The sequence below is a fragment of the Apteryx rowi genome, unplaced genomic scaffold (assembly GCF_003343035.1).
Source record: "Apteryx rowi isolate R43461 unplaced genomic scaffold, aptRow1 scaffold_262, whole genome shotgun sequence".
In the NCBI taxonomy this organism is placed as follows: domain Eukaryota; kingdom Metazoa; phylum Chordata; class Aves; order Apterygiformes; family Apterygidae; genus Apteryx; species Apteryx rowi.
The window spans coordinates 54,750-66,029 of NW_020448997.1; the positions used below are offsets into that span (position 1 = coordinate 54,750).

At 35.0% G+C, this 11,280-nt stretch overlaps 1 protein-coding gene across 1 annotated transcript in view; it reads right to left on the reverse strand.

The window, feature by feature from the left end:
* Positions 1-734: 734 nt before the first annotated feature.
* The window catches only part of LOC112967051 (leucine zipper protein 2-like), a 69,789-nt gene continuing 59,243 nt past the window's right edge, over positions 735-11,280 (reverse strand). Inside the window, exons 7-8 of the mRNA XM_026067772.1 lie at positions 1,946-2,023; positions 735-1,253 (exon numbers count right to left, since the gene is read on the reverse strand). Coding sequence (XP_025923557.1) covers positions 1,149-1,253; positions 1,946-2,023 — 183 coding nt within the window. The 3' untranslated portion in view covers positions 735-1,148. The remainder of the gene's footprint in view (positions 1,254-1,945; positions 2,024-11,280) is intronic.

Below are 11,280 nucleotides of genomic sequence, written 5' to 3' on the forward strand. Positions count from 1 at the left end.
TTAATATAAGTAAATTAATTTCAATCTAGGAAAAGTTTTACTTCACTGCTGTGCATAGTAAGAGGGAGTTGGGAGTAAGTTATAAACAACCAGTTACAACAGTTAGAATTGTTCAAAACTCTTCATGCAAGAGGAAAGCACAAAGCATGGCATCAGGCATTGTTCCTAAGGCATTAGGTTTTTGAAAGATTTTCATGTCAAGCATATGAGGCATATGAATTCTTAAATTAGAATGACTCTGACATACACCCAAAGAAGAAAAGGCATTCTTTATTCCTTCTCCTCACCCATGAGAAAATGAAAAAATCCGAGGACTCATATAGCACACGCCAATGAAAATGCTAACCTGTATTGTAGTGACAAAACACCACCTGTAGTAGAAAAATGCATTTTTACCATTTAAAGTGTATTTATTCTACTGAGACCAGCACAACTATAAGTGATGGAACTGAATTTCCATCTGACCTGAGCTATAAAATTTTAACTGAGTTCCATCTGCAAATTTTTTTTTCTTGAATCCCGAAAGCCACAACTCTTCCCATCTCCATCCCTTTAACTCTGCACTTCTGCCAGCATTTCAGTGCTCAGAATTGGACTAGTAGTGATAGCAGTTAAAACAAACAAACAAACATCTTTTATTAAGTAAGCAGACTTGAAATGGTATTACTGAAATGTAAATATACATGGATCCTTACTGTTCCATTTTTACAGTTACTCTGATGAGTTGCATTGTATTCAACTATGCTTACAAAGGTTTTTAAATATCTTTTTCCATGTTAACTGCCTTTTATTCTTAACTTGATTTAAATCCTAATCTGCTGTAAAGGTACATGAAGTAGAATAGATGCAGAAGATGATACTTGAGAATGCAGTTGTTTACAAAACAAACTAATTCATAATATGCAATTACTGATCAGGGTAGAATTATATTACAAAAACTGGACTGTATTACAAAGCATTTCTTCAAACATCCATTTTGGATTATTGCTGAAAGACATAATTGGTCTATTCTAGACTATTTTACAAACATTCATAAAATAGTGAAAAAATGCATGCTTCAGAAACCTGGTACATTTCATGCCTCTGAACTAAAAAGGATATGAAGATGGGAGCAAGTAAAGAACATTTTTAATGTAGATTAGTAATGCTTAGAGTTTTTTTTCTTTTGTACTAACAGACTCTTCAAACTTTCTCTCATTTCTTTCAGGTGACTTTTTATCTTCAGGTTTAGTCCACGGAGGGCTGTGCAACTTCTGTTGAAGGTGAAAATAGTATCGGTGTAAGTATTGCATATGGATATGCACATATATAAGAAAACAGAAAAGTGTGTTAAAATTCCATAGGAACAGCGCACACAGAGCTGCATTTCCATGAAACAGATGCATCAGACTTAAACAACTGTAAGAACATGATATTCCTCAGCTGTGTATATGAAAGGATTCTGATCTCTACTAAAGAAAGTGTATGTAACAGTCTTTGACAATGCAAAAACATACAAGTCTGATAGTGCTTTATAATCACCTCTTTGGTGATTTTTGTCTTTTTCCTCTTGGTTCACCAAATGAAGAGCTCAGGTGTACAGTTTGCTAGACTTTTCCCATCTCTGACATGGTTCAGTGCAGTTTCATAGAATCACTGATATATAAGGGTTTTGGAAATCTCTTCCTTCTCCCCTTCCAAATGCTATTGAAATCACTTCATTAAATTAAGGCAGTTGACTACTAGGATACTCCAGTTCTTCCAACATTAAATAGTTTCCCAAATTGGTAATCAAGAGCCCTTTTGAACAGATCCAATGAAATCAGGTACAGTAACAGTTTATACTGAATTGAATAAGCAGCTCTATTTCAAAAGTATTAGCTCAGAATTGGTAAATATACTTCAAGTAACTGCATGTTTTACAAGACCTTTTGTTAAAAACTTGAGAATTTCAGAAACAGAATACCTGAGAGCTTGTCTCTGTTTCTGCTGCCTTCAAATGAGATGTTGAATTATTGCGGTTCCCCAAACATGTCTTGCCAGCCTGCAAAATACAGGTGTCACACATAACTACCGAAAACAAGCCTGTTGTTTCCTAAAACAAGCATGATTTTCCTGAAACATTCACCATGTTTTCTTAGCCTAGTCTATGAGGTGGAATAAAAAAAAGTTCCAATAGCTAAGTGAATCCCACTCTGCCATCATTCACAGAGAATCTTCTGTGGCTGTAAAAAAACCAACAACTTAGCACTTGCGTAGATTTTTCCTCCATGTTTAAATCTCTTTACAAATAGTGTAGTTTATTCCCACAATGGTCCCATGGAACAGATAAACAACTAAAATCTTCTGTTATGGATGAATATTAACAGATATAAACTAGCATTAACGTTCAGGACTTCTCTATTACTATTCTGTTGTCTAAATTTCTAGACCTCTTTTATATAATAAACACTGAGTATATTGAATGGGGAAGTCGGAGGACTCTCAAGGTACAGAAAGGCTTGTTAGATTCACCTCTGTCATTTTATTGCAGCAAGAATGTTGTTTTCCTTGCCAAAAACATTTTTAATATGAGGAAAAACAGAGCCAAACAGTATAAGTAAAATGCATTCCAGTGCTGGAACAACTAAATAGTGGATATTGAATCAAAGCAGCTTTGTGTTAGGAGCCTTAAGTAGCGATTTACCCAGCACTGAAATTTCTACTGAAATGGTACACAACAGGACTGGGATTAATGACACCGTATGTGAAGAAATTAAAATGTGAAATGTAGTAAAATATGGGTAATCTTTGATCATTGCTTTAAAATAATGTTCACACTGGAATTTTTCTACTTATTTCGAAATGAAAAGCTGATACTTTCAAATGAAGTGAAAATGAAAGGGGAAATAACATTTTTCAAGTTTTAAAGTTATCAAGACTCTTTCCAACATAACAGAAATTTTGCTTATTTTAAATTTTAACATAACACTTCCTCTGGAATGCTTCCTGTTTTGTATAAGCTCTTGAAAAATTTCAAAGGTAAGTCATGCATAGATAGAATATTTTTACACATCGTAGTCCAACTTATTGGTAAAAATAAGGCACAAAAATCATTAACATATAAACAGTCATAGCAATCTTAAACACAAATATGCACTTAGTAAGAAACTCCCAATAATATCCACTACCAAGTTTGCTGGCATTTCTGCAACTTTTTACAACATTTCAAAAATGTACAGTCAATAACATTGGTCTAGGATAGAATAAGCTATGTGTGCCATGTAGGGCAAAGGAATCACGAACAAAAACAAGAGAAAAAAATCTGTTTAAATGTTTTTTTTTCCCAAACTTTTTTCCTAGACAAGCATTCTTCAGAAGATAGAAATTAAGTCTAAATTCATCCAATAGACGCTTAAATCATAGCAGTATAAAAATTACCTCACCCAACAGAAAACATTGATAATAAACACCCTAACATACAAATCAAATGTCCAGAAATTGTATAAATATGCTTTGTACAAGTGACATTAGATTGGAGTTAATCAAAAGTAAGCGACTGACAAGAGGGAAGAAAATTCATTGATTTTGCACTTGAGAAATTCTGACAGTCCCTTGCCTATAACAAAGTTGATCTATGAACAGGTGTGAATAAGAAAATGAAATGTGTTGTTAAGAAAACTACTACAAGAGGGGACCGCTGCCTCTCTACTGAAACCTTCGAGAAAGACCATGGTATTGCCAAGCAGTACTTAGGGCATTTTTAGTCATGTTTGAGCTAATAAAGTGAGCCTCTGAGATGATGCAATTGAAATGACTTATGGTGAATCCTTTTCTTTCTCCCCCATTACAGAAAACAGCTAATGAAAGCTGAATGAATATTACATAAGAGGGAATAATCAGTATAGTGTTGGTAAAATATATATATAGATATAGATAAACCATCCACTCCTTTTCTTATGGAAAAAAAAGAAATATTAGTTTTAGGTTAATATTCTAGATAAAGATTTAGGAGTGAGATGACTGAGAGGAGAAATTTTTAATAAATTTTTAATATTTCAAAGCTTCAGGTCCTGGTAGAACTGGTATTTAATATATCTATTAATGAGCAAGGTAAAACAGTGTTTTCAGCTTAGTCATGTTTAGGGAAATTTTGAGAATTTCAGAGAGCTCTAAGTGAGCAGCTTGAAGGCAAAAGATGCAACAGATCAAAAAAGCAACAACATTTCAGGTTATTTAATGAAGAGGACAGAAGTAATACTAGTGAAATTTAACGTCAGTTTATAAATACACCAAAAAGTTTAGGTCACATCACAAAGAAAATACAGAGAGATAGGAATCAAGAAATACTAACTGAAATTAATAAAAATATGGGAAGGCAATCATTTAAGTGATATCGAAAAGAAATGCTTACTTTAGAGAAAATAAAAATATAACACTTAATAATAAAAACAATGCTTTATAAGTGATTAATCCTTTATAGTTCTTTTCATAGACCAGATATTGAGGGCCATCTGGTTAGGAAAACAGAAGTAAATGTCTGTACTATTTCATATTTTTTCGACTCACAGCTGTTATCCTTTCTAGCAACACATGAGACAGATCACTGTTGGGCAACAGACAGAAGACTGGGACATTTTTCTAAACAAAGCAGTCAACTCCTGTGTCTTTCTGCTGCTAAAACATTAATTATTGATTCCTTGTCACAATGAAATCTTTGATATTACTAACAAATAAATTACAGGTTGAACAACAGAGATGAACCTAAATACGTCCTCAATCAATAGCAGCACCAGAGCCAGAATTCTAACCAGTCGCTACGGATGTGCTGTATATATGTTCAGTTTCACAGTTGTTCTCAATTTTAAGTCAGTTCTGTTCCTAAGAGACGAGACAGATGGTTATAAGACCATCTCCTATTATGAATTGTAACTGGATTAAAAACAAACAAACAAAAATCCCAGAAAATATAGGGGGTATGTGTGTGCATATTTGTGTATGTATGTATATACATACACACACATATACACATATGTGTCTATGTATATATATATATACACACATATAAATATACATGCATACATACACACACACACACCTTTTACTTTGGACAAAGACAAAACCAAACAATTTGGAAATATAAGACTAACACAGTAAAATGCCTTTCATAGGTGTGTGACATACAGACAGAAACAAATATCAAACTTTTTTTTTTTCATAGCTTCTGCTATGCCAAGTGGTGGAAAGATTTTGTTGTTTGTTCTTCTGTGTGTCTGTCTCTCTTTTTCCTGTCATATTCACTCCCATGAGAGGTAACTCCATTTACAAAAATCTACAACGATAGCTTGACACAGTGGAAAGCAGCAAAATGCAGATATAAGTGCTTTTAGAAAAAAAAAGGCTTGAAACGTCTGTGTGGTTTTCCTATTTTATGAAGATGAGATTATAGAAATGGTTGCTGAAAGAGACTATTGGATTTTGCCAGGCTTTGATTCATGATTTTTGTCTCCCTTGGAGCCCTAGTATCTATGTTTTTCTCCCAACAGCAGGGACTCCAGCAGCACTTTTTGGAGATGGGAACCCTGGGGGCAGAGGGACCAGGAAGCTGCTGACTCAGCAAGTCTCTCTGCAGGGCTCTTGCATCCCTCCAGCACACACACACCCCTGCTAAGGCCAGGGAGCAGAGCGTGGTTCCTGCTTGCAGCCCAGCGCTCTTCGCTCCTTGCCCCTATTTGTGAGGGTAACATTTGAGTACAGGAGGAAATGCGATATAGTTGGACACTGCCCTCCTTGTATGCTTGCACAGACATACAGCCTGGACAAAAAGCAGCACCCCCCCCTTTCTCTCAGAGAAGACCGATGTTTTTCTTCCAGTGAATACACAATTTTGGCAAGGATATTACTAGAAAAGCTAATAAAATGCCAAGACTGTGACAAAAGATCAAAACCATCCAAGTAGGAACACATTCAGAAGGTGTTTAAAAAAAAAAAAGTGAAGGTAGCAGGTTCCAGTCAAAGCCATCTCAACTCAGCCTCGGTACTTTAATGCAACCACTGACTTCTCTTGTACCATCATAACAAAGCAGGTTGTAATTTAAAACCCTGTCAAAAATGCTTCAACAGATGCTACCTTTTGAATGCCAACATAACACACAGTTTCACAACACAGACTGCCTCGCCAGCTGTGCTGTCAAAACGCTTTGCAACTGTGTGGAGTGGAGTGGGGGCATCGCAAAGTGGAGCAAAGAGTTTTGTCTCCCCTACATCTCCATGGGTCACAGCTAAGTTTTAAATCTCTGCTGGTCTCATGGAGCGGCAGGGAATGGGCGCTACTCTTCCATCACCATCTGAAGACTCTTTGCATGATTCTTTGACCCTTCGTATTTATCAGTGTTTTGCATTTATGAAACCAGGTCTTCCCAATAACAAAGCAGCTAACAATACTCTCAAATTCTAGCTTCATTACCCAAGTCTATTTTCTGCCATCAGCATTTAGAACATAACAGAGTTTACCCTTAACTATGTCCTGTGCTTTCTTACCCCTCCCTTTAAGGAGTCTGGCTGACCGTTGAGGAAGGGAGCGGAGCTGGTAGACTAAATAAGTCTCATTCAGAAGCACAATCCCTCTGTTCCCCATGTTAGCACACTACTACAGTTCCAAATATTTCACAAAATCCATGTGACATCCATGATGTTATTTTAAAACAAAATGCAAGCTAAATGCATTTTTAGACTAAATTCTCATTTTCTCTATATACTGCAAACTGATGTTTTAGAGATTCATTTATCTGCTTGATTCACTGGTCACAAAGAATGCGTACGTTACCATGGCAGAAAGGTTTTTTGGAGCATTTCATTGTTCACTTCATCCAGCTAAACTTAAGGCTTTAAGTGTGGCTCACATTTCAGCAGAAATGGAGAGGGATTCTGCTACAGATGTTTCCTTTAGTAACTAAAGGCTTCTCAGTCAAATACACTAGCTTCATCCATCCATCCATCCATCCATCCTAGCTTCACCAGCATGTGCTCAGATGAGCAACCTCCTCTTTCTAGATTCAGGAGACGAACCTTCAATACTTATAAGCTGGTATTTACCCAACTATACAGTTATTAACTAAATGACAACTAATCCTTGAAATGGTTTTATGAATCTAACAAGACAGAAAGATACATTTCTCTGAAGCTTTTTTTTTCTTCCCTAATATTACCTTATTATAATAAAAATTATAATAATTTAATGTGCTGTATCTAACCATTAATGACTGATTCCAGAATTTCACCCCCAAAATGAATTACTTTAACTGAGTAGCCTGTATATTTTATTTATGGAAGCATTCTTTGCCTTGCCATTAGTATGCTACACTCTTATTGATTTTTCAAGTACGTCTGCCACACTTTTTGTAATTTATAGGCTTATTTATAACACAACATTTTATTCATTAAACTACATATGCTGCATTTTGAACATAAGGCATCAAGCATGACCAAATGCTTGAACACTCAGTTTTAAAAGCTTTAATACACAGCAGCGAGAATTCTGAGTAGTGAGAGCTAAACCTTTCCCAAGGAAAAGGCTTCAGGAAAAAGAAATTGTGGAAGCCTTTATTCAAGTCTGTTTGCTAGCTGACCATGCCATTTCATTGTTTTTACTGTTATTCACTCTCTTCTAATTGTGCATTTTCTTCTTAACATCTCCTTAAAATTGAGCCTTGCCAACAATTGCAATTTTTATGACTGTGTTTTTAATCTAAACAAAACAGAAGGCTTACTATGATTTTATTCTACATAGTAGAGAAATACTTGAGCAGACTGAATTTAGTGGTGTTGGAGGCTCATGTTACTTGCTCTATTTAAACTTTAAGAAATGTATTAATGATTTATTTATTTGTGTTTGTAAAATAAAGTTGTCATATTGCAGTGCAATTTGCCTTAAGCAATACATTTTGTATGTACAACAGGATTCAAAATATCTGGAACAGTTAAGTGAGATATTTAATGAGACAGGATAATTGAGGCATGGCATATGCCTTAAAATACTATTCCATCTTGAGCAGTTTAGTATGCAGTTTGATTAGCAAAGTACCTTTATATGAAATCCTGGTTATGAAATATGCAGCTTGATCAGTACAGCATGCAAAATTTCATAAGCTATGGTGTTCAGTTCACCTAGTGAATTATACAGGCGAGCTGCAGCAGTTCACAGCCGGGTGTGTAAATTATAAAGGTGGATCACCCAAGTGTGCATCTTCATTTAAAGAGAATCTTCAAAAAGCCAGTTAAAATTCAGCACTCCCTTGGCTATTAAACTATGCAGCTTGATCCGCAAACTGCTGAACAATGTAACTGTACTGGTATTCCACTGTGTCAACACACTTAATAAGAAAATAATGTTGTGTTGCTCAAATAATCATGCAACTTATCACAAGTGGACAGGAAGTCAAGAAGCTTAAATAAGTGAGAATATATTGAACCGTTACAGTAATAAAGTATTTCCTTGACTGCCAAAGTGCATCACTGACATGCGTTGCCCTTCAGACTTAGGGAAGGCTACTGCAGGTTCCCGTGCAGTGTTCCTGCGCACCACTGCGAGCGCTCAAGGGGATGTGCAGGATACATTTACAGAGCACAACGCAGCAGAAAGGACTGAGCTAGTTTCGATAATACTAATTCAAACATAGGAGCAAAGATCCTATATTTGGCACCAATCCAAAGGCATGATCAGCTGAACTGAGAAACTAGATATCTTGGTGCAAGTGGTACTCCCCACTGTATCAATCCTGCTTCCATAAATCAGTATCACCAGCTCTACAACACAGGAGCTGCAGTATGGGCGAAAACAGCCTGGTGATTTGCTCAATAATGATGGCATTGATTAGCTTAAACCAGCATAACTCACAGAAGAGAAAGAGGATTTCATAATATTGAAGTTTGACTATGCTTAGATGAGATATCTCTTTGGAACCAGACTCAGAGCAGCTTGCATTTCCAGATTTTTCTGTATTTTTTTGTGTTATCAGTTCAAATGATCTCAAACCTTTAAAAGACAAGCTTCACTAAAACTTTCAAATCTCAACTAATTAAAAGTGAAAGAACTTAAATAATTTACATTTAAAATTGGAAAGGGGCACATTTCACCAAAAAAATTACAAACTATCAAATGTCGCAATAAGCTTGATGTTTGAATTTTTATTAAACTCTAATCTGTCAATAATCATGTATGCCTGATGGTCTGCAAATATATGCTGCTATTTTATTATAAAGAGTGTTAAGTTTTACTAATTGCTATGACTAATGTTACTACTACTTCTATCCCAGACTGACTGAAAATTTCAGGATGATGGTATTTTAGCTCTTTAATACATGAAATACACAGTTCTTTGCCACATTTTTTTCTTCCTATGCTGAATGGATATTTTCAAATTTCTTATGCTTCATTTTTTTTGAGACTATTATGCAGTTTCCAATTTCTGAAGTGAGCTGTTGCCAAACAGATAATTTGGAAGAGAGAATTTTGCACTAGCTTATAATGTTCAGCTTCAATAAAGTCAGTAGTACTGCATGCAGTTATACCCACTGTTGAATATGACTTGATATTTTATTCTCTCATTTTTTTCCTGTCACAATAATTTCCATACTTCCATGAAACACTCCCTTAATAGTTCATTTATACAGCATTTACAACATGTTCCTTTAAAATGTACACAAACTATATCCATATCCAGATTAAACTGGCTTTCAAAATCATAATTCAATTTTTTTAAAAATACAGCATAAGCATGGTAATATACAGGATAGATGTTCTTCTCTTAAAACACTATTCTGCAGTGTAAATAACATTATGAGCCAGGTTAGGTCTACAGTTTATTCAAGGACAGATTTTATCAGATCTACTCATGAATGCATAATAGATCTATATTATAATCTTATATGACCCTCACTGTTTATTAAGATACAGTGCATGATGCATGCCAAGTGTGCATATGTATTTTCATAAGATACCCCTGCAGTTTTTCATACCTCTCTCTTACTGTAGAGCATAGTGTACCGAGTGGATGGTACAACTAAATGAATTTAACTCCCTATGACCTTCATAGTCTTCATTCAGGGAACAGAATTACCGAATTAATTTTAAGAATTTTATCGTGTTGAAATTTTGTTACAGTAATGATTTCTTTTTTCTCTCATTACTCCCTTGGGAAAGCGCGAGTACAATGGGATCAAAGCTCTGCAATTGAAACTCAGAGAAAAATGAAGCTAAATGGTGTGGTTGCTTAGGAACATGTGTTTGCTTTGGTCCAATACTCTCTGTCCTTTGTCACTGAATGATTAATGAATATGCAGTGTTTGTTTACTGCAGGAAATTAAGGCAGTAAATAAAAGCACTATCACTTTTATTTATCAGAAAAGACTCTGCAAGGACAAAGAGCAAGAAATCTAAGATTAGAGCAGAAAACAAAGAATCATTCTATAAATTTTCTGATGTTTTAACACTACCAAATAGATGGTTTTAAATGATGTGTTACGTACATAAGGATTATTTGATATGAAAAAAGACAAAGTACATTCTTGGGTAATTGTAGCTGGCTTTTGCAAGGGAGAAGGGAAATGATATATTGATAAGACCTCAGATTTCTGCACAGGGACTTTCAGGAGCCATTCATAAGGAAAAGGTCTCTGGACAGACTAAGAAAAATACTATTGATGAGATTCCTCCAGTAAAAATAATTCTCAAGAGTAACAGAACCTTTTAAAAGACAACTGAAGTTAAGATATTATGGTTTTATTTTTACGGGCAAATTTCAGATGATTTGAGCAACCAGAATYTTGAATTACAGGATGTCCTACCTACTTATGGCTACAAGTCCCAAGTCAAATATTGTGACAGCAAAGGCGCCAGAAGCATCTAATTTCCAAATGAGTTCATTTAACTTGGCCTGCCTGTATCCCATTTGTAAATAAAATTTCATTTGTCTACATACCAATATAAACTACATTAATTAGTATGAACATACATAAAACTATAAAGAAAAGTTGCAACAGGATTAGCAGATTAGAGACAGTTAGAGATGGTTAGTCACACAGACCAAAAATATCGGTTGATACAAACAACTAGCCATTTACGTTATTTCTGTTTTGCCTTAAAATCTGAAGTGTTGTACGTTCTTCTGTAGTAGATGAACATTACTACACTAAATCTCTCAAGTCATAGATCACAATTATTTTTATCAGAGACACAAATAGAGAATCTTTGCAGAGCTCAGAGAGTGTTGCTGAAAAACTATGTTTTTAAGCGTCTTAATTTTAAGCATATTCTTTTTTTTT